Source organism: Canis lupus, chromosome 17 (assembly GCF_011100685.1).
Source record: "Canis lupus familiaris isolate Mischka breed German Shepherd chromosome 17, alternate assembly UU_Cfam_GSD_1.0, whole genome shotgun sequence".
Classification (NCBI taxonomy): domain Eukaryota; kingdom Metazoa; phylum Chordata; class Mammalia; order Carnivora; family Canidae; genus Canis; species Canis lupus.
In genome coordinates this window covers 6,914,005-6,941,970 of record NC_049238.1, presented here as the reverse complement: position 1 = coordinate 6,941,970, position 27,966 = coordinate 6,914,005, and the positions used below count along the sequence as shown (strand labels likewise).

The window sequence follows — 27,966 nt, the reverse complement described above, 5'->3', positions numbered from 1 at the left end:
CAAATGTTTGTGGGATGTGTATGTATGGGGGAGTAAGAGGGCATCCAAAGCCTCTCCATTTCCTGTGGATGGCAATTTGAAGTACTTCTTCTTATGGAAGGAAAGAGGAACCACCTGCCCTACTCACGGAGGCCTAGGATAGATACTTGATTAGCCAGCGCCTACAATGGGTTGTTAGACCTAGCTAATTGTCAGTAACTGGCCTACTTACAGATCGGTACTTCTACAAATGTGAGGAATATTAAGGGTATTTAAATTCATGAAGACTGTTAGTTCTGCCTCAGATAAGAAGCATAAACAACTTTTTGTATCTGAAGTGCTCTTATGGCCTTTCTCTGCTTAGTTCTTAAGGCTTGAGTGTGAATGTTCTCATAATTATTTTACTGTACGATGCTTGTCTCTTGAACCCTCAGACATGAGTCCTTCTGTGGAACAAAATTCTCTATACAGTTGAAGATTTGCTTTCTGAAGCATCAAAACACTTCATTTTAACCATATTGTATGGACATCTTTTAAAACTGAGTTACATGCTATTTGGTTATTTTAAACAGAGCACACAGCATTTCTTTCTTTTTTTTCTTTTTTTTTTTTTTTTTAGCCTTTACAATTATGGTATTATAAGTTGTTCATTTTTACTGTAAAAACATTAGAAAATACAGCTAAGAGAAACAAACCCAAAGAGAATGCACACAGCATTTTGGGTCATGCTCTGTGTTATAGCTGAGACCCCATTAGGCTTATTTTGTTAGGTGGAGCAATTAAACAGTGGTCATGAATGAACTTTCAGTCTGCTGGAACTTGAGTTCTTTTGTCTGCTTCTGATTCTGATGCTGGCTCCTCTCTCGTTTGTCAAGTGGATGTCATTTATGTTTGCAGTCAAGATGATTATCAGCAGAGCACCTCACAGTCTCCGTCCTTTGTTTCTTTTGATGATTAGGAGTTTGGAAATCAGACATCTCAGCCTGACAGAAACACACCTGAAGGCAGAGTAAGCTGGCTCGGAGTGAGGGGCTCAGAGGTTTTCTGAGAAAAGTGCATTAGCTCTAGTCAGGGACTTTGTGACATTTTTATTGGTTAGCAGGAGCCTTTTTGGCTTACTCTGTGGTTCTAGGCTATGGTCTAAATAAGCAAGGTTGACAAAATTTTGGTGCATAAAGTCATGATATCCCTAATGCTTCATCTATAGGTTATAATTTTTAGCCTTATAGTTCATGCAGAGAAAAAAATCTCAGTTGTTTCATCTCCAACTATACAAGGTCTATTTGTAACTAATTTTCTTATATTACTGTATTAAATCTGTGAAGATTTAGAAAGACCTAGAAATACACTGATTGCACCATAAAGGTAGAAGCTCCCCCCTAACTCACTCAGGACTAATTCCGCAGGCATGAGAGACAGAAGGGTGCCAGAACACCACTTCCTAACTTACAGGTCTCATGCCGGTGCTCCTCACCAGCCAGCACACTACAACCTTTTCTCTTCCTTCTGATGAAATCTTAAAATCGGAAAAAGCCATTGCACTGACCATTGCACAGGAATGTAACACCTCAGACGTGGAGTTGACCCTGGGGTTTGGATTCCAGCCTTTCCCTGTTCCTGTTGTAAAGACAGCGCCACTCTGTAGTCATTCTAGACTCAGCTAAACTTTTGGTGAGTAGTAAATTTTCATACAAATTGCTTCATTTTGTTATCTCCTAATGTGTTTTCTACATTTTACTTATCTTTGATTGATACTCAACTCAGGAAGAGAAACTCTTTAATAGAAAATTATGTTTTATTTAAAGTAATGATCAGTTACCATGTATTGAGAATTACTATATGACAGACACCAAAATCTCATTTAATTCTCATACTCTATTTTCTACACATTCAATCAGCAAAAGACTGGTGAGCACCTACTATATACTAGGCTCTGTTCTAGCCTCTGGGATTTTTCATTAATTAAGACAGAGTCTCTGTACTCAAGGACCTTATATTCTATTCTAGTGTGAGGAGGTAGACAAAAAAGCAAAATAAATATATAATAATCTATTCAATACTGATAAGAGCTTTAGGAAATAAAACACAGGCATGGGGAGTAGAGAATGATGAGGTGTGCATGTGAGGGTGAGGGGAGAGTAGGTGCTATTTTAGACAGGATGGGGAAGTGGAATTTGAGCAAAAACCCAACAGGACTGAGTCCATGTGGATACATAAGGAAAAGCATTCCAGGCTGGAGGCCTAACATGTGCAAAGGTCTGTGTGGGAAGTGTGCTTAGCAAGTTCAGGGAACAGTGAGGAGGTCGATGTGAACAGGGGCAGTGAGCACAGAGCAAAGGAGGTAAGCGAGGAAGGTCAGAGAATTGTAGGGGCCTGTAGGTCCCTCAGGGTCTTTGAACTTTACTCTGAATAAGATGGGAGCCATTGGAGGTTTTAAGAAGAGAAAAAAGATCAGTATTACATGCTCTCTGTGCCATGGGAAAAAGATAAAGATATAAGCTCCCTCATAATTCACTCATAGGCTGGTTTTACAATTGGGACGAGAGAGCTACAAGGATGGTCAACAGCTTTCTCACAATAAGCAAGCAGCAGCGTTGGGATATGAACAGCCCAATTCATTCGCACGTCCTCTTCACTGCTGGGAAATTGCCTTATAAACAATTTCTATGTATCAAGAGTGAGATTAGTATAAAATGAAATTAGTATAAAAATATGAGGTCACAATGAAAAAAGTCTTTATAATCTAAAACTTTTTCCAGCTTTATTGAGATACTTTCAACATGCAATGTTGTGAAATGATTATCACAATAAGGTTAGTTAACACCTTCCTCCCTAAAACTCTTAAACAAGACTCAATGTATAATCCCAATTTTCATGCTTATAAGCCCAACATCTTCTAATTCCAAGAAATAACCTATCTGGTTCTTATTATAGTCAACTGTAATTTTACGTGATTTTTTTTTTTTAAACTAGAAAAGAATACTACTTCATGCCAAACTGGATATTTCACGATGTTTTTTTATCCTTTGATTTCTAAAAGCATCACATACCTTCTACAGAATTTCTGTGTGCTAAGCCAATATAGTGAATTCTTGGTTGTCAGTGACTGGCCTTTCTTCTTCAGAATCCCCTGGAGGCCATGTCCGTGGAAACAGGTTCTTGTAGAGTCTCCTTCAGTCCAGTTGAACTGAAAACTTGAAGGCCTTTTTTTTTCAACAGTTGGTACTGAATCAACAAGTGTGCTAAATTGTTTTTGTAGATTCACCACCATTTCTGGAAATGGAGGACAAAAGGAAAGAAATCAAATAAAAAGTAATGTTAAATCATAGATGAGTTTAGTTGTTAGTCAAGTACTAATATTACTTTCTTAGTTTTGATAAATTCATCATGACAATGCAAGAGGACAACAACAGGAGGGAGTTGAAACTGGATGAGGGGCATTGGGGAACTACTTTAAAAAGGTTAAAATGGTAAATTTTGTTATATATTTTTAACACAATGAGAAAAAAATGAACAAGACAATCTACAGGCAATTCTCCACTTTCTCTCTGAAAGTCATACAAATATAGGGTGATTTTAGATTTTGGTGGGAACTTAAGTTCTGTTTTAAAGAATGCAACGTTCCTGAAACAGATTCCTCTGGAGATTTACGGAGGATGATATTTCTTTGGATGAGTGTTGGAATATTTGTTGAAGAAGTAAAATAATCCCTTAGTTTTTTTTAAGTTTATTTATTTATTTAAGTATTCTCTATACCCAATGGGAGCTTGAAACACAACCCTGAGATCAAGAGTCACATGCTCTAAAGACTGAGCCAGTCAGGTGCCCCTAGGCACACTATTCAAGATATTTATTTATTTTTAAAGATTTATTTATTTGAGAAAGAAAAGGAGAGCAAGAGAGAATCACAAGCAGGTGGGAAGGATAGAGGGAGAGGCAGACTCCCTGCTGAGCAGGGAGCCCAATGCAGGACTTGATCCCAGGACCCTGGGATCATGACCTGAGCCAAAGGCAGACACTTAACCGACTGAGCCACCCAAGCACCCCAAGTCAAGATATTTAGCTTTTCTTTCTTTCTTTTTTTTAAAATTAATTAATTATTTATTTATTAGAGACATAGAAAGAGGTAGAGAGAAGCAGGCTCCTCGAGGGGAGCCTGACATGGGACTCGATCCCAGGACCTCATGAGCCAAAGGCAGATGCTCAATCATTGAGCCACCCAGGTGTCCCGATATTTAGCTTTTCTACAACAGTATTGCTATATGGTGTTAAGAGAAAATGCAACTCACCTCTTCTTTTATATACTACTGCTTTGTCAATGGATGAGTGGTAGAGGGGCTTTTCGCTTTTCCATAGATACCTGTACAATATAGAAAAACATTTGGAGCAGGTTGGAGAAGAAATATATACAATGGTTTTCTGTTTTCTCATGGTATGAGAATTATTTATACATTCTGGATACAAATCTTTTACCAGATATGTAATGTACACATATTTTCTTCCACTGTATGGGTTCTCATTCTCTTAACAGTGTCTTCTGAAGAGAAGATATTCTTTCTTCTGATGAAGTCCAATTTATAATTTTTTTTATAGATCATACTTCTGGTATCATATCTACAAAATTCTGCCTAACCCAAAGGCTGCAAAGATTTCCTGTACATGCCTTTAAATTTTCCTCCATGTTCTTCCCAACATCTTCCATGACAATGGGAAGTCATCAAAGCAACCTCTTAAGCTGTTATTAGGTTTTCAACTACTGTTTACCAGTGTTTTTCGTAATCTCATACATAGGGACCCATACTTAGCTACAGAAATTGCTTTAATAACCTTCATCTGACAACATGGAAGATGATGATCAGAATAACAGGTAAAAATTACAAATTTATGTCAACAGTGAGGGTGAGGTAGGGTAAAACAGACAGGTAACAGATCACATACACAGGGGCTTTGTGCCCAAGCCCTAGTCAGCAGTGACTTACATATGGTATCTCACTTAGCCCAAAGCACCTACTCTATACAGAAGAATCTTGGTAATGTATCCCCTGGACAATCTCTTCCCTGACCCCTGGGCTCTCCCTGGAAGATGCCATTTTAAAAACAGACTCTCTTTGGTCACTAAATTCTCCCCAAAAGAGTCACTAAGAGTCACTAAGTCTAAGATGTGTAACTGAACACTGCCCAATTTGGGTTCTAATAGCTATGTCTGCAGTGTAAGTTGGTGCTCAGCTTGAGCTAATGAATTAATTCCTAGTTACCAATGAGATGCCTGAGTGGCATCATTGTTGAATACCTGGCCTCAGTATCAGTCAGGACAATCCCTGTTGACGCCATAAAAAGGAAGACCCAGTGGCTGGTTCTCCAAGATAGCCTAAGACAACAGAATGAACTTCTGTTCTTCCTGCTACTCTTGTACCACTGAGACCCAATGACTAAAGAGACATTCTTTCTCTGACAAGGAAGAGGAAGGACCCAGTTTCCTGGGTACCCATAGGCTGTCAGAATAAGTTCACACCCCACCTCTTTTCTTTCATCATTGTGTATCAAACCTGAATAGTGAGAAACTACTACACCTCTCCCCTTTTTGGCAAGGAGCCTCTTCCCCACAGTGCTTTATTCATCCCCAAAGTCTGTTTCTCTATTTAAAAGCTCTCTTAATATAGATGATAAATAATCCAGTTCTACCTGTGAAAACTAAATTTAGTTCTCAGAACACAAAGTGGCATTACTATCCCTATTTCATTGATGAGGATCCTGGAGCTGAATGAATTATCATTTTAACTAATTTGAAGAGCCTTGATTTTTCTCAAAGTATATAAGGTTAGTTGATCAAATGAGTATTACCATAAAGTTACATGAAATCCAGAGATGTTAACTTTTTCTTTAAGTCTTGTAAAGACTCAAAGTTCTAAGGATAGATATAAAACTGTTCAGAGATTAATAGAAAGATCAATACTCTATATTATGTAAGATATAGATAGCATCTATGAAAATTTATGAGCAAACTAACTTTCAGTGCACAGAGGCTAAGAAATCAAGCAACTTGCCCGTGGTCACACAACTTGTCTTAGTGCAATCAGGATTCAAACCCAGCACTGTCTGTCTCTACAGCCATCCTCCTTCCACCCTATCAATGAACCTACATCAGAATGAGAGTTCAAAGTCAAATGGCAAGACTTACTGAATTAAATATCCTCTCTTTGTGCTTTCCTCCATTTTGATTTTTGTAGGGATCTTTATTTGGGGGGAATATGCCAATTATGTATGTCACAGACTGATATTTATAATCTTTCTAATATTGGAAAACAGACGGGAAATGATCAACTTTAAGAAAGGAAGGAGGAGGAATATGAGAAATATAAGTGTGACTCATGCAAATTATAAAAAATTAATAACTAAGTATAATGTGGTACTCTGGATTGGATCCTGGATTGGAAAGAGGACATTAATGGAAACACTGGTCTAATCCAAATAAAATCTAGAGTTTAATTAATAATAACATACACACACAAAAAAGTTAATGAGAACACAGGGGTTAGTATTTGTAGAAAAAATGTAATAATGCTAAGGAGTCTAACTGATGAAACTTCAGCTTTCAAATACAAGGTAACAGATTTGGAAATCAAGCAGGTAAACCTAAAACCAGAAGAGACAACATACTTAGCCCTGGCTTCCTCCCACTTTTGTTTTTTCTCATCAATAGATCTCTTCATAACTTGGTACCATTTTCTGAAATCAAACCATGGCTTATCTGAAAGAAATGAAATCCTTGATTAGTAACCAAATCAGTCACATTTATAGCCATATATATTACTCATTTGAGTCTTCATGCACTGATATAACTAAACATTATGGAGTCACTGTCTCCTTTAACATGACTCCTGAATTCCTATCTATACTGTGGCCCTACCCAGATTATACTAAAAACTATCTTTTTTTTTTTTTTTTTGAGACAGCATAAGAAGAGACATTAGAAGATACCTTGTTCAACCTTTTACTTTGTGTAGAGGCTGACATGAAGCAATGTCACAAATTGACTTCTAGCATTAAATCCAAGCTCCTAAAACCAATGAACATATATGTGAAATCTTGAAAGAAAAGTCAAACTCTTAGAGAGTAGAAAAGTAGTTTCCAGGACCTGAGGGATGGGAGGCTGATACAAGGGTACAACATTTTGGCTTTAAGATAAATAAGGTCTGAGAATCTAATATAAGACGTGGTGACTGCAGTTGATCATACTGTATCACACCAAGGAAGTCTGATAAGGAAACAGGACTTAAATGTTTACAAAAGGGACTCCTGGGTGGCTCAGTGGTTGAGTGTCTGCCTTCAGCTCAGGGCTTGATCTCAGAGTTCTGGGATCGAGTCCTGCATTGGGCAGGGAGCCTGCTTCTCCCTCTGCCTGTGTCTCTGTCTCTCTCTGTCTCTCACGAATAAATAAATACAATCTTAAAAAAAAAATGTTCACACACAATTACAAAAGATAAAAATGTGAGGTGATAAATGTGTCAATTAACCAGATAGGAGAATCCTTCCCCAGTGTACAAATATATCAAATTATCACAATATGCACTTTAAAGATCATATATTTTTATAGGTCAATTATACTCAATAAAGCTGAAGTTTAATTTAAAAACAATGAACATAAATCCTAGTGAGGGAGTTAAGAAACTAGAATTGAATTTAAGAACTCTTATCTACCCAACTTTACCAAATTGCTCTTAGACCAGACACTGTTAGGCACTAAAGATACATTAAATAGGGGATGCCCAGGTGGCTCAGCGGTTTAGCACCTGCCTTTGGCCCAGGGTGTGATCCTGGAGTCCCGGGATGGAGTCCCACATCAGGCTCCCTGCATGGATGGAGCCTGCTTGTGTCTCTCATGAATAAATAAAATCTTAAAAAAAAAATACATTAAATAAAACATAAAAAAATAAAAAGATGGCCCCTCCCTCTAGAAACTCACAGCCTACCTATCTTTCTATCATTTATCTTGTGCTTTACTCTACATCAGCTATTCCTAGCACTTTACAGGTACCGGCAGTCTAACAGGGATAGACACATTCGGTCCCCCAGTTTTAATTCCATGTGCTAAACCTGTAACAGATGTGTGAGTAGGAGTGGTTGTGGCAGGAGTGATTAGCTCTGATTGGAAGTGGTGAGGTCAGGAGTAGGTGTGAAGAGAAAGTAGAATCTTGAAGAATAAAGGTGGATGTGAGAGGGATTGAGGGAGGTGGGGAAACATTTCAGGTAGAAGGACCAGCATGAGCAAAAGTTGAGGCATTTGAACAGATGGTACAGTCACAAAACTGCCAGTATCTTCACAGTCTAGTACAGCTAGTGAAGAGAAGCTGGGAGTAAAAAAGCAGGCTGCTCTTTACACATAGTAGGAAATCACTGAAGTTTAGCAGCCTAGGTATATAATTGGATAATTATATGAAGAAATAATTCTGGTAAAAGGTACAATTTGTATACATGTGTATGTATACGTGTACTTGTATATTTTTCAAAGTTTCTTCCTCACATTTATTGCATCTTTTAATCTACCACTTACAATCACTTTGAATTTGAATGATAAAAAATTAAATACCTTCTTTGTTCTTTTCATTATATTTCTCAGCAATATTAGATAAAGTCCTGGAAAAAAGCAAATCAATTTATTTTGAAGTCACTTGTTTGAAGATAAATTTTGAATTCTGAAAAAAAAGTATGGAATACTTGAAACTGATGCTAATTTTTTTTTTTTTTTCTGATGCTAATTTTTAATGGAGAAGCAATCACTATACACCCTGCCATTGTTTATTGGCATTTTGGGGGAAGAGACCCTTTTGTTTATTTTCCAAAATAAATAAATAATAATCTTTGAAGTTACATAGCACCAGGAACCTAAAGGCATACAGAAAAACTGCTACGAGATTCCTTAGGATTTGTGTATGATGATTTAAACTCAGGAATCAGTGAAGCAAGAAGAACATGTGATGTACCTAAAAAATAGGAATAAAACATGACACAAATAACTTACTAAGGTAGAATTAACTCTCTGACAGCTGAGTCAAAATTCATGTTAGAAGTAATTGTCACTACTAGTCAGTGTTCTATAAACAACAGAGGGCCTCTATTTTCTGTTGAGATAATATGTGGATTCCTTTACTCTGAATAATCAGGTGAAAACAGTACAATTTTTTCTTCATAAAACTGACATACACTTACCATTCTAAATTGTCATCCAATAAAAAGAGCAGTTTCAATACTACTACAATGACAGCAACAGCTTGAACATCATATTTAACAGTTTTTGCCATTTTAGCTATGGGATCAAATGTCAGAAAATCCACTTCTCCTATTCCAGTCATTTTTACCACCTGGCAGGTTAAATCATTCATTTCATCTGTTGAAGAATAAAACAGTAAAATATGAATTAAATTCTTCGCCTAACTAGATCATATTAATGTGTACCTCTGTAAGATAAGCTTTATCATCTTAAAACAGGGTACCATGCTAGAACTCAGGATGTGAATAAAATAAACTAAAAAATGATATCTGTATAGAAACACTAATGGTGGAGTCCTGGCAAGGCCTCTCTTTTCCTATTTGGACTTCCTAAAAACATCTACTATGTATAGGATACTTTCTGATACCTAACACACACCACAGGCTAGTTTTCTATCATTTTATACAACTCTCCTGTCTGTGTTTCTATAGCAATTTACATTTACTTGAAACAAAATCCCCTATAAGACCAAAAGCCTGTCTAGGAATGTATACTAACTAGCTGGCTGGCACCTTGGCTAGCACACTAGAAGCCTCAATGTATATTAAACTTGATGTACTGTTTTCCCAAAGAAATTATATGGTACCTTAGCCTCCATCCATTATTCAAGGCTGAATAATGTGGCACTTGGAACCAGAAAGCCTACCTAGTGCCTATATATTTAGGCTTTCCAATCATCAGCTTTGTGACTCTGCATTAGTCACTTAACTTCAGTTTCTTCATTTATAAAATGGGTTGTGAGAGAGTAAATTGAGATTAAATAAGATAGTGTAAGTGAATATACTTTGAAAACTCTAAATTACTAAGCACATTTCTTTACTCAGTAATCTAAGTACTTAAGATTTACAACGTTCTATTTTAATTAATTTTAAGTGAACAGTTAGTTATTATTTGGAAGAACATAATAAATTATACTGAATTAAGTTGCATTTCCTACACATATTCAGTCACCATGTCCTGCGGACTCTAGTCCCCCTCTCCATCCAACAGCAAGCATAGGAACCAGACCTTGCCATGAGCCAGTCTGTATCAGTTACATTTTGATAATCCCTTATGTTCTTTCTATTACCTAGTACTACATTTGTATATATATACACACATATATGTATGTTTGTGTGTGTATATATATATAACATATATATGTTACTACATATTTATTTTTATTTTTACTGTTGGAATTACACTATATATATATATATATATATATAGTTTTGTATATTGCTTTATTAACATATGTATTTTCCTTTCCTATTAACAATATCTTCAATCATTTTTTATATTGCTTAAGCAATAGGATAGCCACACCATGTTTGTATTTTCTCTTAAGAATATAAGTCCTGAGGGGGATCCCTGGGTGGCGCAGTGGTTTGGCGCCTGCCTTTGGCCCAGGGCGCGATCCTGGAGACCCAGGATCGAATCCCACGTCGGGCTCCCGGTGCATGGAGCCTGCTTCTCCCTCTGCCTGTGTCTCTGCCTCTCTCTCTCTCTCTCTGTGTGACTATCATAAATAAAAAAAAAAAAAAAAAAAAAGAATATGTCCTGAATTTCTCACATTTCTAGTTTTGTGAGAAATTCAGGGATGGATTCCATCGGCAGATTCCATCAGGTTACCTGCATCTTGGTATACTGTGAACAAGGTCTGTGTTTCATTGCCTTAAAGAGTTCACTGTGATCCTATCAGACTTTGACCTCCATTTGTTTTAGGGACTGGAAATAGCATTATGTTACCAAACAATAAAAATATTACCATAAGTTAGTTAACTTCTGCCATACTGTTTATTAGAATTCATTATATAATAATCATGCTTCATGTAAATGATGACTTGCTGTTTTTTTTTTTTGGGGGGGAGGAAGGTGTCCAGCTGATTAATTATTGAAACATTTGTTACTTTAATTGTACTCAGCAAACTTACTGTAAAAACCAAGCATATCCCCAAATCAATTATTTATGAACAATGTCCTTTTAACATTTTTCAATAGCCTGAAATATTTTAAGAAAGGATTCTGAAATTAAGCTTCATGTTATGATGGACTCTGTCAGATGGGTCTGTGATTTGAGAGGATTCTATATTTTGCTCATTGTAATTCTACAATTCTATAAAAGCTTCCTCACCACATACACCACACGTACCAGGGAGATTGACTTCCATCAAGTATTTCATACACAAGATGTTTGGATGAAGATAGCAGTCTTCAGTTATGTCTGGAAAACGTGGCAAATCTAAGAATTTGCCAATTTCAATCGTTTTTTTATAGATATCCTCATAAGTAGGCCAAGACTGAAACAAAAAATAATCAAGGTAGCAACTTTTGCAACATAAACTATTTTTTAAAATATTTTCTGATTTTAGAAGTAGTATGTATTTACTGAATGAATTTTAGAATGTGGAGAAAAGTTACATTAAGGGGAAAACACCCATAAATCCCTAATATCCTAACAGCAATTTAAAATAGTAATAACACTAAATTAAAAAACCACTAAAAAATTCCATTTGGCTCATAAAACTCTTACTGGTCTTCCCCGTGATAGAGTGAAATCATTACTCCTTGCCAGTCACAGAAGAACCAGGGGAAGGGACAAAGCTGTGACCAAACTAGAGATCTAAAGCCGTCAGGACTGCTCTACAGAACGACTTCCCTCTCACACTTCCTCGCCACACCCTCTCATTCACCTTCAAGTTCACGGCTAACAAATTTAGCTGTTTCACAATATTCAGAAGCTTCTATGTGGGAGCTAACACCAGGGTTTAAGTCTAATAGTTAAAAATGCATAATCCAGGGACACCTGGGTGGCTCAGCGGTTGGGCGTCTGCCTTTGGTCCAGGGTGTGATCCCAGTCTGGGGATTGAGGTCCACATTGGGCTCCCTGCGGGGAACCTGCTTCTCCCTCTGCCTGTGTCTCTGCCTCTTTGTGTCTCTCATGAATAAATAAATAAAATCTTTTTTAAAAAATTAAAATACACAATTCAGGGATGCCAGGGTGGTTAACTGTCTGCTTAGGTCATGATCCCAGGGTCCTGGGATTGAACTTCCCTGTGTGTCTCTCTCTCACAAATAAAAATCTTAAAAAAAAACTCTGCATAATTCAACTTCATGTTCTCTCATGTAACTGCATATAAAATTGTCTTATAGAATCCAGGAAAATCTATGAGCTACTATTAATAAATTTGTTTCTGTTCACTTTAAGATTACCTCTGTAGCTCATCTAGTATGCTATTTTTATTTTTGCAACTTATAAACATCCTTGAAATTAATACTACATATGATTTTTCCTCATTTCCTCATCCATTTACATAAAAACACTTGATTTGGAATCTATGCAATGTACTTTGGGAAATGTAAAGATGAATAAAACAATGCCTTTAAGGGGTTTATAATCTAGAAAGGGAGATAAGGTGCGCGAACATATAGTATAAAATAGAAAGTTATCAAGTATCTCTAGTAAGATGGGTTTTTTTGTAAGTCTTGTGGAATTTTGGAAAAACTAACATTTCTGATAGGGTAGAAGTCTATTACAATTGCGCCTGAAGACAAACATTTGGGAAACCTGTTTGGCAGTATTAAAGTTGAGCACATGTACATTCTGTGGCAAAGCAATTCTACCCCTAGCTACATATCCCCAAAAGAAATGTGCATGATGTCCAGGGAAAGACATGGATTTGAATGTTCTTAGCAACACTATTTGTAAAAGCCCCAAGCTGGAAACTACACAAATGCCATTAACGGTAAGAAAATTTTGATATAGTCTCATAATTGAACATTTTATAGCAAGGAAGTGAATGCTCTGCCTGCAACAACATGAATGAGTCTTCAAAACATCATGTTAAAAGAAAGCAGACAGACGCAAAAGAGAATGATTCCAGGTATATAAAGTACAAAACTCAAGCAACTCAGCACCAAGTTCTATAGAGTGAGAAGCCAGGGTAGTGACTACTCTGGAGTGGGGGAGGTAACGAAGGGAGTGAACATCAGGGTGGAGCTTCAGGGGTGCTAGTAATGTTTCTCCATCTAGGGACTGGTTCAGGTTGTGAAAATTCATCAACTATGTACATTTGTGATATGCTTACTTTTCTGTGATCTAGTTTACCTCAAAAAGTGGCAAGGAAGGAAAGATAATACCAGGTAAGTAAAACCATGTTGTGTAATAGAAATACTTCATACATCACTTTGTAGGAGAAATAATCTAACTGGCCTATTCAGAATTGGGGACACCCTTAGAAGTTTATGGTCCAACTTTACAAAATCCCTAGCAGGCAGATGTCTGACCCCTCTTACAAATCTCCAGGGACAGGAACTCAATACCTTCCCCAAAGGTAGTCTATTTCACTGTTAATGGGTTTAATCATTAGAAAGTTCATCTGTATTCTAAGAAAAAATTTTCCCAATTTGAGCTAATAGTCAATTAAAATTCCCCAAGTTGTTTGTGAAAGTACGGCTGTTAAATCATGTCTTGCCCATCTTCTAAATGTGTGAGTGTGTTTGGGAGCCAACTAAAGGAATAAATATTTCTCTGCTAAATTTTACTTTGCAAATTCAGGTAAAGCACAAGGAAATGCTTTATAATGGTACTGGGATATGCTTATAGAAAACAATTACACTGTTAATTTCTAGAAAGTATAAGTGTGCTTGATTTTACTTTGCCTGAAGCTACAATCTCATTTGTATTTATTTTGCATTTATTTTGATATCACTATTTCAATATCTAAACTTTCAAGTTTTATTAGAAAAAAAGGTCTTTGGTTTATGCTGTATTATTAACAAATCATCAACCTGTAGCTGAAGACTACAAAATAAATTTCTGTCAATCCAAAGTAACAATGTTGCCTTTTAAGTTTTTTTAAAATGTTGAGATGGAATAATTCTACTTGTACACTCAAGTACTATAAACTGTATTCTAATCTGTGAATTTAAAAGAGAAAAAAAGGAAAAATTCTCAGTGACCTTTGGGAGGAAGTAGTCTTTTTTCTTTATAAAATGAACTCATTTAGAATGTTGCTTCATTTTGCACAAGATCTGAAGAATCTTCTCAAGATAATTTTAACATTACTGACAAGACTTATGGCAACTAATCCTTTCAAATAATGCAGGTAGGAGACGTAATTAAGCACTTTTATCTGCAAACAAAATAAGCACCAGAGCAGTGAATGTTTCCCTTAGAAAAATAATCATCTCAAAAAATCAATTTAATGTATGAATTCATGGACTAGTAATTGTAAGGAATGAAAAGGAATTGTAGTAAATGAAAAGGAATCTGTTAAGCCACAAAGATTTAATGTATTTTCAAATGTCCACCCAAAAAGCTGATATGTCAAACTAAGTATCTGGTGAAAAATAGGCTACCATTCTTTCACATGTGAACTGAAGATAAAATAATTATTAATAATGAAGGTCTATAGATTTATATTATAGTTTACAATAGGTTCTAGATTCTCATAGTCTCAAGTCAGTATGGTAGACTTCACTTTCAACATTTTCATTTATTCTAAACGGAATTTTCCTTTTTGAATAACGCTGAAAACTTTTTTTTTAAGTGCCTACAGAGTTTTCAATATCATTCTTATTTTTTTTACCAATCTTCAATCATTGTTATGCATATAAGTTGTTTCCAATTTATAAATAACTATAAATAACCCCATAATGAATGTATTCTAGCAACACTTAAATTTGATTATAAAAACAATACATGATTACAGAAAATTTTTGAAATATAAAATACTATGATAAAGACAATAAAAATTGCTCCTAACTTAGAGAAAGCCATTGTTAGCATATTGGAGACTTTTCTCTCAGCTGTTTGGGGCATATCCACATTTATAACACTGGGAATTTCAATTCAACAGCCTCTTTGACACCTCCACTAGAATATCTTTCCACTATGTCAAATGTACATGTTCCAAACTGAGTTTTTCATCTTCCATACCCCTGAATCTTATCCCTCCATCAGAGTTCCTTACCCTGTCACAAAACCCAAACATTTAGGAATCATCCTTGGCAGCTCCATTTCCTTGCACACCATATGCACACGCACTGTTTACCTCAAAGCTGAGTCTAGAATGCTATTTCTTATCACATCCACAATTGTTTCCTACACTAAGCCTCCAGAATGGACTCCCAACCAAACAGTATCCCCATATCTGCTTTTGCCACTTTGAAGCTACCAGCAAGAGTGATATTTCAAAATCCAAATCTGATATGTCACTCCTCTACTAAAATCTAATCATTTATCTTGCTCTTAGGCTAAGCTCACATCTGTCTGAGAACCTTTGTACAAACCGAGTTAGATGTAAATGGCTTTATCTCCTACATTTTCACCTAAAATTATATTTTGTATATATTTTCTAATGTCATGAGATAGCCTTTGAAAACATAATTTTTAGTGGCTGAAAAATATTTCCCTCTATGAACCCATCACTTCCTTATTATTGGGCACCTATGTTAGGTATACATTACATACATACATATTAAACAGCTATTAAAAAGTGTTTTCACAGGCTGTTCCATGACTTAGGAAAATACTCATAATGCAATACTGAGTTTTAAAAAGCAAGAGAGAAGTTTGTAGATAGTCTTGAAGTCTAATTTTGCAATTATGTACATTAAATAAGACAATCAAATATAACAAATATTAATGGCACCTAGGAGAAATTGGATTGTGGGTGATTTTTATTTCCTTCTTTATACATCTCACTGTTTTCTACATTTTTAAAATCACTCTGAATATATTTCTTTTATAAGAAAAAATAAATATTCAAAAACACAGTGGTCTAAAAAATTACACATAGAATTACCATATGATATAGCAATTGTGTTTCTGTGGAGATGCCCAAAACAACTTAAAGGGACTCTAACAGATATTTGCACACTAATGTTCATAGCAGCATTATTCACTATAGCCAAAGGTGAAAACAACCAAAGTGTCCAAGGATGAATAAACAAAATGTAGTATATACATACAATGGAATATTATTTAGACTTAAAAAGAAATTTTCATTTCTGACATATGCTATAACACGGATAAACCTTAAAAACATTATCCCATGTGAAATAAGTCAGACATAAAAAGACAAATATTATATTATTTCACTTACATGAAGTACTAAAATATCTACCGAATCTCTTGCTCTGGGTCTCTTTATATAGGAACTATTACTTAATGGTTCTAGTGCAATACCAAAAGGGATGGTCTTTTTACCGCCTCAAATGAGGGAAGAGTCGGAACTGAACATGACCACTGGATGCCATTCCTGACCCAGAGGACATCATCAAAAGAACCAGAATGCTACCCTTAGCTTCCAAAACACTTGAAGTGGTGGTCCAACTGTCCTTAGAGGGCTTGGCTATGAGCCAACCAATGTATACATCTGCTCCAATTCCAACTAAGACAGGCTAATTTGTGGGGCCTGCATTGCTAGTGCAGCAGAGTACCTAACCTCGGGCAGGAGACTGGGAGCACTGTTACATAGTACTGTTTTACAGAATAAGACCACAATGAAGCTTTTTTGTTCCTATCCCGTTGTCCTCAGCCCACAGAGTTGAATCAGGCTCTCATTTTGACAGGATTCTAAAACATGGATAACCATCATATAATATAGTAAACATTTAATGGCTGGGTTAGTATAGTCTTACTTTGGACTTAGAAAATGCATTCATGTAGAAAACACACCCAAGGAAAGGGTCTCACAGAAGTTGTAGGTATTCATACCGTATTTTCATTTGGTGTATATAATCTCCGGGATATTCAAGCAGAGTAAGAGGACTACCAGAATCCTGTTTAAAACTCTGCAGGTATAGTAAGGTATAACGACATTCTGTTTGATACTGGCCCTTTGGTTATCTAAGTAGTCTAATTCTACCTGGAATCTTCTGTGCAACAAGATGGAATAATAACAAAAGAAAGAGAGAAGACTAGTCTGTACTGTCCAAAGCACCATCTTTATCAGAATCACCTGCAAGATACTTGTTAAAAATGCATATTCCAGACTTAATGAATTTCTGACATCCAGTCAAAGAATCTATGCTTTAAACAAGCTCTCCAAGATATTCTTAAACGCACACCTCAAAAATAATAAAATAAAACGCAGTGGCTTCCAATCCTCATTTTTCTTGCAGCCTAGAAGAGAGCCTCAGATGGCTTTACTTCACAAGCTTGAAAAGAGAAGTGTGCCCACAAATCCTAGTGATGGTTAGGATATGGTGGGAGGTCAGGGACAAAAGAAAACATCAGCTGGTTTCTATTCATGCTGTCTGGCAGTGGTGACTCTGGAAGGAGGAGTGGGAGTGAGGGAAACTGAGAACACCTGTTCTTATTACACTCACCTCAATTTCCCTAGGGTAGATTTAAACCTGCCAGGTTATTACTCTAACAAAGGTTGCACAAACTATCTGAAGAGCTGCATATGGCCCACAGAGTAAGATGGCAAACAAAGCTAGGGTGAAGTTGGAAGACTCAAAGACCTTCACTTGGAGGTTCTCAGGGAGTAACCGACAGCTCTGGGGCAGTCTTTTTTCTCCTTCAACCGACAGGGACCTAGTTTCACAAAGGTGTAAGACTGCTCCAAGCCAGGATGAATCACCTTGGCAAAGTGCCACTCCGTGGGTTTGGCTAAACCAGCATTACATCTTTTCTTTTTACTCATTCAGAGAGAAGATCAGAATGTTGCTGATCAACATTCAAAATACGGGAGATGTACTTCAGAACGAATTTCCAGTTTCCTCCTTATCCCTTCTTGCTGAGTCTGGTGAGGGATGACGAAATGCCTAACTCTGGAGAGGATTTAGAAACACTGTCAAGGAGCACAGCAGAGTAACATGTATATGACATATTCTCTGTGTAGAAATCAGTCTGTGAGTTTAACATATCTAAAAATAAAATCAATACTGAAAAGATAGAAGTATCTTACTGTAAGTCATCAGCAGAATAAGGAGCACCTGTAATAGAGACACGTGTGTGTCTAGGCTCAGCTTTAGTTTGAGCTGTTTTCTGATTATTTGGGACTGCACAGAGATGGTCCCTGAAAGAGACTACATTTTTACCTTATTCCCCCAGAAAACCTGAAAGATTTTTGATAGAAGTAACTGATGCTCTGAATCAGCACCATGCTCCAGAAACTGAAGTCAAAAATAAAACAGCAAAAGAGGCAGAGGCAAAAAAAAGAAGGAAGAGGTTATTTTTAAATTAAATAAGTAAATAAGATGAAGAGCCTATCCACGTGGAGTTAGGAATGGGAACTCAGAAAAAGGAGACGGTGTGAAACACTAAAACTTGACTCGCACACCTTTGCCTCTTCTCCTGAGCTTTGCTCTTCAGGGAGAGTAATGGCAGGAAGACTTAAGTGCTCACGGCCTGCTTGGAAAAAGAAAACAAACCACATCAATGCTCTGTATTCTATAGTCCATTCCTCTCGGTTTTAAGTGAGTTCTGTCGGATTTCTTGTCCCTGGGACAGAGGAGCCCACTTAAATACTAACGAACAACTTAATGGAAAAAAAGAGGTCACCCAGTATAAAGGTTCAAGGGTCTTTAAAACTCTTTTTGGGAGTAGTGGTTTGTTTTTAAGGTGTGCTCAACTTTCTAGAATAACAAAAACAAAACAAAACCAAACACAGAAGAAAAACAGTCCCCAGCAGCCCACACACAAAACTCCACCAGCATTATCTTCACCGCCATCTCTTAGAACAATTGCACCTTTTGTCATTTCTGGTGGAGGTACAGCTGCTGAAGAAGCCAAGACTTACTGGAGAAAGCGAAGACATGGAAGGAGGGAAGAAAATGCTTCCTTTGTTAACAAAAAGCCATTTCCATTGAAAAGTTTCAACATACTATGGAACAGTGAATGCACTTTTGTGAGCAAAGGCAAAACATACAATGAAGAAAAGCTGCCTGTCAATTAAATAAACAGTCGTTTGAAGATATCTCAAACCTTCACCCTTTTTCTTGAAAAAAGGAGGGGACAGGAGAGGGGGAATGTGAACTATTACTAGACTTGGCCGGAAATATGTCTAAAAGGTACAGTAAATATGATACATAAGACTTCTGTAGTGATACAAATTCATTTAATTCTAACAGTAAGAAATCACAAGGTTAATATGTTTTTTAAAAGACCACAAAGCTATAATAAATTCTTGTAGCATGCATTAAAAACGAAGTGCTTGGGAAAGCATTTTATTGAATTTCACAAATATTCCAGTGAGTTTATTTTCCTTCATGAGGCAATGCCTTGAGACAGGTAAGGACAAGCTAGAGTTTCTGTTACACAACAGCAGGTTCTGGTGATAAACCTGATTACAATACCCTGTCAGAGGTGAACTTCCTGCTTAGCTATTTAAAAAAAAAAAAAAAAAAAAGTACAGTGCCTCACCCTTACTTATTCTTATGATTGTTTTGAAGCAAAGATTCAGCTAAGAAAAAGCTAGCGAATGGTACATGCACCAGTATGCAACCTCCAAACTTAAAACAAGACTTTCTATTATAACGGAAAATTAGTAAGAAATAAAAGTAAAGTCAGAAGTAATGACAAGGTATGTAATATTTATGAAGGAAGAATAAAATGATTTCCACATGTATTATGATTCACAAAACAGTTCACTTTGCATTTTTAGTCTGCTAGAATTATCTTAATGATTGTAAATTTACCATGTAGTAACATAAAATACTTTTTTATGTTCATAGTTGAGTCTGGAAGTTTGTGGTGAACACATTATTTTATGTGAGCTATAGTCTTGGTCCTGGGGATGAGACTATTTTAGAAATACATCATCAACTTGCACAGACAGACCTTTTGAATAAACACAAATTTACAAACTGATAACCAATTAGGACTTGTCAACTAGATGGGAAATTGCAATTTGTTCTGGGCCCACGATGAGAGCTGGGAAAAACCTATTGGAGTCCACCTTAAGATGTCTGTTGTCTAAATATTCTCCTGACTGTTGCTTAGCTATATTCAAATTTCACATATCTGTACTAACGAAGATTAAAAGTTAGTATCCAGAAAAGCACATGATCCCCGAATAATCTCTATTTGATTTTGGAAGGGTTATGCAATTATTTTTGCAGACTGACTTCTGTCATTATCCAGTTTTCTTTAGGCTAGTGTAAAACCTATCACTCCATCTCTCTTCTCCTGGGAAATAGAGATGAGGGGAGACCTGGGCTGAGCATGCTGGGTCCTGCGGATACTGGCCAAGAATCAAACTAATTAACAGATAATCCACATGAAATCACCAGTTTCACATAGCAGATATGAAGTATAATTTTCCCAAAAGAAGCATCCTCGACGTAGCCTCACATACGTATTTTCTGACCAGAGTAATATATTACTGGTTTCAGTATGTTGGTGAACAGTACAAATTAACTGATGAGATGATTTCTCTCACACACTGGTATTCATGAGTGATACTGACACACCCATAACTTGCATTTTTCAATGTCCTTGTTTATACATCGAAGTCATGTCCCTTAAATACTTATTGCTAAAATATCAGTAGAATGATTTTTATTTTTTCCATCAAATGCCACTATCTAATGGCCTCCTCATATTTTATGTAATAAATACATCTGAAAGTTTCCTAATAGATGAATTTGAAATCTCCTGAAAATAAAGCATTTGAATGTATTCTGTTTTTTAGCTTTTTTTTTTTTTAAGATTTTATTTTATTCATGAGAGACACTCACAGAGAGAGAGAGAGGCAGAGACACAGGCAGAGGGAGAAGCAGGCTCCATACAAGGAGCCTGATGTGGGACTCAATCCCCGGTCTCCAGGATCACTCCCTGGGCTGCAGGCAGCACTAAACCGCTGCGCCACTGGGGCTGCCCCTGTTTTTTAGCTATTTCAAATCACTTAATCAATAAACACAGACTGAATCCTTGCCATATATTCAGAATTATATTAGGTCTTATGGATAAAAAATAGAAGCATTAAATATAGTTCAAAGAGTAGTTGAGGATGCAGGACATAGACAAACCCATGCACCACATATTGCATGTTACTTCTATTTTAGAAACTCTATTTGGACAACATCTTCTAGTTGCCTTTACAGTCTTGAAAAATATAAAAGAATACATGTAACATATCTGTAATCTTGAAGCATGGTAATAAAATAAATACCCATAAATCCACTACCTGATTTAAGAACTAGAACACTGGATCCCTGGGTGGCTCAGCTGTTTAGCGCCTGCCTTTGGCCCAGGGCGCGATCCTAGAGTCCCGGGATTGAGTCCCACGTCGGGCTCTCGGCATGGAGCCTGCTTCTCCCTCCTCCTGCGTCTCTGCCTCTCTCTCTATCATAAACAAATAAATCTTAAAAAAAAAAAAAAAAAAGAACTAGAACACTACCAACGCTGCTGCATCTACCAGTAACCTCCTTCCCTACCCTTCCCTCTGCTTCCCCTCCTTTTACATGTATAACTAGTATCCTGAATTTTGCTCATCACAAACTTACTTTTTAAAAAATACTATCATACACGGGCAGCCCAGGTGGCTCAGCGGTTTAGCGCAGCCTTCAGCCCAGGGCGTGATCCTGGAGACCTGGGATCAAGTCCCATGTGGGGCTCCCTGCATGGAGCCTGCTTCTCCCTCTGCCTGTGTCTCTGCCTCTCTCTCTCTGTCTCTCATGAATAAATAAACATCTTAAAAAAAAAAAAGATCCCCAACTTACTTAAAAAAAAATACTATCTTACACTAAACATACCTAAATAAATATACTTAGTTTACCTTCTTTTTGAGCTGAATACAAATGACAACATACTGTGTATGTATAGTTTGTGAATATTGCCATTTATACTCAACAGAATGTTTTTTAGATTCATTTTGCTTGTGGCTGTAGCTGTTTAATATACTAGCATCTGAATGTCACATTTTATCCATTTTCCTGTTGACAGACATTTAGATGGCTTCTACTTTTGTTTGCTTTTTTTCATTACCTAGCTGCCTTCTTTAGGCTTTTATCACCAAATACAAAACTCCATCAATAAAGAACTAGTTAAGTAAACTATGGCATATTGTATAGTGCAGTTCTTACAAAAATGAAGAGTTAACTAAATTGTAGTTATATAAGACAGTATCTCTATTCTTAGAAAATATACACTAAAAAATTTAGGGGTAATGAGCCATGATAAATGTAACTTACCCTCAATGATGCAGAAATAGAATTGTGCAGATACTCAGACCAATAGACAGGCAGTGAGAATTGCACAAATGATAAAACAAAATGGGATAAAATGTTAACAGCAGTTGAATCTGGGTTAAGGAAATATGGCTGTCCTTTGTACTATTTTCATTTTTTGCAACTTTTCTGTAAATCTAAAATTTTTTCAAAATAAAAAGTTTATTTCAAAAAATGGTAAGATATAAGCAGAAAAGGCAAAGTGCAATGGTTATTGTTACCAAGATATAATCTCATATTATTTTTATGTTTATACTTTCTACCAAAATCTCTATAAGAAATCACTCCCTTATCTTACCCTTGTCCCCTCACTCAAGATTAACTTAAAAATAGTTAAAAGATATTATCACTAGGGCAAGTATTTTGTGTAAACAAAAGCCTATAACCATGACCTTCCACTAATATGGTCCAGCGAGGGGAAAATTTTTAAGCAAAGATCAGACTAGTGATAACATTCATTAGTAGAGATTATAGTTTTTTTTTTTTTTTTAATCCAAGAATGGATGAGTAGTGAGATACTTTAGCCATTCAAGAAAGAATTCTCTTTTAGGTAACACTCCCCTAAAAAACATTTGAATATTGAATCTATTTCTAAATGTCTAAAAATTAGTATTTGGCACTTCCATTTCTGCCCATCAAGGAAACCGACTTCCCACTATAAACAGAGAAGTGGAAAAATTCATGAAATAACAGTTTTAGGCAATGGACAACAGGAAGCATAGGACTATAATCCCTGAAATAAGAGAAGTAAAAGGCCTAAGTTTACTGCCTGGAGGCAGCTTCCAAACTGTAGTGCAGGGAGCCAGGGAGTGAAACAGAGCCCTGTGGTCTTGCTGATTCAAGGAGACAGAGATTGGAGCTCCCAAAAGCTGAGGTGGCTACACTTTGCAGGCAGAGTACCAGCAAGGATAAAGCCACATACAGAGAAAACTCTGGAGATCTGCAGAGATCCTCTCAAGTCTTTGGCTGAGTACTGATCCATGCATGTGTGAGGAAATACCTCAGGCCAAGAAAAAAAAAAAATCATTGGATTCTTTCCGAGTGAATCCAAACAATTCCCAGAGCTCATACAAGGCACCAGCTGCAGTGGAAAGACTGTGTTAATAACACTGGGGGCACTGGATAAAGCCTTCTGAGGGAACATGCCATAGTAGAAGGGGTAAGTCCCAGAATAAAGGCCCTGGGCCAGCAATGAAACAGCTTTAAAACAAGCTTCTACAGGATCAAACTGATTTCTATGTTACATTACACCAGAACTAAAATGCAGTATTCAACAACATAAAATTTACAATGTCTGCATCCAATCAAAAATTACCAGGGATGAAGAGAAGCAGGAAAACATGACACATAATCAAGAGATAGACCAATCAATAGAAACATACGCAGCAATAACAGACACAATAGCATAAGTAGACAAGAACCTTAAAACATCTGTTAATAAATATTGTCAATGCACTCAAAGAGGTAAAAGAAAACAAACATAATTAGGGAAATGGAAAAAATAAACTAAAATGAAACTTCTAGAAAAGCACAGGATCTGAAATAAGAAATACATTTATTGGGTTTAACAGCAGATTAGACATTCAAAAACTAAAAATCAGTGAAACTGAAAACTTGACTACAGAAACTGTCCAAAACAGAACACACTGAGAAAGAAGATATAAAAAACAAACAAAAAACAGAAGTCTTAGTGAACTGTGGGCACTATCAAATGGTCTAACATGTAATTGGTATTCCAAAAAAAAAAAAAAAAAAACAAAGGGAAGATAGGAAAAAATATTTGAAGAAGTAATGAATGAAAAATTTCCAAATTTGATGAAAACTATACACCCACAGACAATGAATTCCAAACAGGAAACATAAAAAAAAACCATGCCAAGGTACATCGCAATCCAACTGATGAAAAAGAGTGATAAATAGAAAATTTTAAAAAGCAGCTGGAGGAAAAAAAAAACACATTACATAGAGAATAGAAAAGATAAGACTGACAGAATGGAAAAGATAAGAATCAGAAATCAGGCAGGCCTATTTCTGACAAGCCCACAGCTAACAGTATATATATATATACTCAATGATGAAAAGCTAAAAACGTTTCCTCTAAGATCAGGAAAACAAGGATGCCTACTCTCGCCACTTTTATTCAAGATAGTATTAGAAGTCCTAGCTAGAACAATTAGGCAGGAAAAAGAAATAAAATGCACCAAATCAGAAAGGAAGAAGTAAAATTGTCTCTATTTGCAGATGACATGGTATTACATCTAGAAAACACTAAAGACTCCACCAAAAAACTATTAGAACTAGTAAAGAAATACAGTAAATTGCAGGATACAAAATCAATATATGAAAATCAGTTGTTTCTATACACTAACAGAAAACTATCAGGAAGAGAAATTAAGAAAACAATCCCATTTACAATGGCATCAAAAAGAATTAACAGGCACCTAGGTGGCTTAATTGGTCAAGTGTCTGCCTTTGGCTTAGGTCGTGATCCCAGGTTCCTGGGACTGAGCCCCACATCAGGTTCCCTGCTCGGTGGGGAGCCTACTTCTCCCTCTCCTCCCTGCTTGTGCACTCTCTTGCTATTTCTCTCTCAAATATATAAATAAAATCTTAAAAAAAAAAAAAAGAATAAAATACCTAGGAATAAATTTAACCAAGGAGGTAAAAGATCTGTAAACTGAAATCTATAAGGCACTGATGAAAGAATTGAAGACACAAATAAATGGAAAGATATTCTGTGCATGTGGATTAGGATTACTACTGTTAAAATGTCCATACTCCCAAAGCAATCTACAGTTCAATGCAATTCCTATCAAAATTCCAATAGCATTCTTCACAGAAGTAAAAAAACAAAACAAAACAAAACAAAACAAAACAAAACAACACACACAAAAACACAAAAACATCCCCAAAACCCTAAAATTTGTGTGGAATCACACAAGACCCCAAGTAGGCAAAAACAATCTTGAAAAAGAAGAACAAAGCTGAAGGTATCATACTTTCTGATTTCAAACTATGTAACAAAACTTTGGTAATCAAAATAGTATGGTAATGGCATAAAAACAGACACATAGATCAAAGAAACAGAGAGTCCAGAAATAAACCCATGCATATATGGTCAATTGATTTACAACAAAGGAGCTAAGAACATACATAGGGAAAGGATAGTGTCTTCAATAAATGGTGCTGGGGGCAGGGGCACCAGGGAGGCTCAGTCAGTTAAGCATTTTTCTTTGGTTCAGGTCATGATCCTGGAATACTAGGATTGAACCCTGCACTGGGCTCCCTCCTCAGTAGGAAGTCTGCTTCACCCTTCCCTTCTGCCCTCCTCTGTGCTTGTGCTCTCTCTCTTGCTCACTCTCTCAAATAAAAAAATACATAAAATCTTTTATAAAAAGATTTAAAACAATCTGCTGGGAAAACTGGACAGCCTCAAGCAAAAGTATGAAACTGGACCACTATTTAACACCATACACAAAAATCAACTCAAAATTGATTAAAGACTTAAATTTAAGACTTAAAACCATAAAACCCCTAGAAGAAAACACAGGAGGTAAGCTTTGACAATGGTTTTAGAAACGAGTTTTTGGATTTGATACCAAAAACAAAGACAACAAGAACAAAAATAAATAAGCAGGACTACATCAAACTAAGAAGCTTCTGTACAGCAAAGGTAATCAACAAAATGAAAAGGCAATCTATGGAATGGGAAGAAATATTTACAAATATGGTATTTGATAATGAGTTAATATCCAAATAATATAAAGCACTCACACACCTTTATAGCATTAATACTCCAGTTAAGAAAAGAATAGAGGGGGCTGCCTGGGTGGCTCAATGAGTTGGGCATCTGCATTCAGCTCAGGTCGTGATCTCAGGGGTCTTAGGGTTAAGCACCCTGTTGGCCTCCCTGATCAATGGGGAGCCTACTTCTCCCTCTCCCTCTGCTCCTCCCAGTCACTTGTGCTTGATCTCTATCTCAAATAAATAAAATCTTTAAAAAACATAAAAATAAAAAATAAAAAATGAACAGAGGAACTAAATGGACATTTTCCAAAGAAGACATAACAATGACCACCAGGTATATGACTCAATATCACTAATCATTGGGGAAATACAAATCAAAACCACAATGAGATGTCACCTCACACCTGTTAGAATGGCTACCATCAAAAAAACAAAGTAACCGGTGTTGGTGAGATTGTGGAGGAGGAGTACGATAAAGGAACTCTTGGGCACTGTTAGTGGGAATGTAAATTGGTACAACTATTATGAAAAATAGTACGGAGGTTCCTCAAATTAAAAATGTAGTTACCATATGATCCATCAATCCCATTTCTGGGTATACATCCAAAGGAAACGAAAACAAGATCTCAAAAAGATAACTGCACTTTCATGTTCATTGCAGCATTTTTCACAATAGCCAATATACTGGCTAAGTGTCCATCCACAAATGAATGGATAGAGAAGGTATGAGATACACACACACACACACACACACACACACAATATAACATTATTCAGCCACAAGGAAAAAGGAAATCTTGCCATTTGTGATGGCATGGAAGGACCCTGAAAGCATTAAGCTAAGCTGAATAATCTAGAGAAAGACAAATACTTCATGGTATCCTTACATGTCAAATCTTAAACACAACAACACCCCCATCAAACTCATAGAAACAGTGAGTAGAAAAGTGGTTGCCAGGGGGTGGGGGTTGGAGGAACACAGAGAGGTTGGTAAAAGAGTACAAACTTTCAGCTATGGATAAGGTCTGAGGATCCAGTGTAAAAACATGGTGACTGCAGTTGAAAACACTGTACTATGTGATTGAAATCTGCTAGGAAGGTAGAATTTAAATGACTTCACACACACACACACACACACACACACACACACACACACACAACTATGTGAGGTGATGGATGTGTTAACTCAATGCGGGAATCCTTTCTCGAGCTATATATAGAGCAAATCGCCATGATGTACATTCAAAATACCTGAACATTTTGTCAATTAAACTTTAATAAAGCTGGGAACGAGAGGAGTGGAGAAAGAAAAAAACCAGGCAGGCCTGTAGAAAATGAAACATCTTTAAAGTGCTGAAAGAGGGGATCCCTGGGTGGCTCGGCAGTTTGGCGCCTGCCTTTGGCCCAGGGTGCAAATCCCTGAGTCCCGGGATTGAGTCCCTGAGTCCCGGGATCGAGTCCCGCGTTGGGCTCCCGACATGGAGCCTGCTTCTCCCTCCTCCTGTGTCTCTGCCTCTCTCTCTATGTCTATCATGAAAAAATAAATAAATCATTTTTTTTAATAAAAAATAAATAAAAATAAAGTGCTGAAAGAAATTAGGTACAAACCCAGAATTCTGCACTAGTGAAAATATCTTTTCAAAAATGAGGACAAATAAAAACATTTTTAGACCAAGAAATGCCAAAAGAATTCACTGCCAACAGATCTGTACTGTAAGATATATTAAAGGAGTTTTTAGACAGGAAGAGTGCCAGAAATAGCAAATATGTAGGTAAATACAAAATCATTTTACTCGTTTTAATTTCTT

At 36.5% G+C, this 27,966-nt stretch overlaps 1 protein-coding gene across 2 annotated transcripts in view; it reads right to left on the bottom strand.

The window, feature by feature from the left end:
* Positions 1-27,966, bottom strand: part of TAF1B (TATA-box binding protein associated factor, RNA polymerase I subunit B) — a 66,682-nt gene that overhangs the window by 5,346 nt on the left and 33,370 nt on the right. For both annotated transcript variants that reach the window (XM_038560752.1, XM_038560753.1), the window contains 6 exons: positions 11,379-11,526; positions 9,187-9,364; positions 8,567-8,613; positions 6,637-6,727; positions 4,269-4,339; positions 3,030-3,252 (listed from right to left, as the gene is read on the bottom strand). In XM_038560752.1, the coding sequence (XP_038416680.1) occupies positions 3,030-3,252; positions 4,269-4,339; positions 6,637-6,727; positions 8,567-8,613; positions 9,187-9,364; positions 11,379-11,526 (758 nt within the window). The remainder of the gene's footprint in view (positions 1-3,029; positions 3,253-4,268; positions 4,340-6,636; positions 6,728-8,566; positions 8,614-9,186; positions 9,365-11,378; positions 11,527-27,966) is intronic.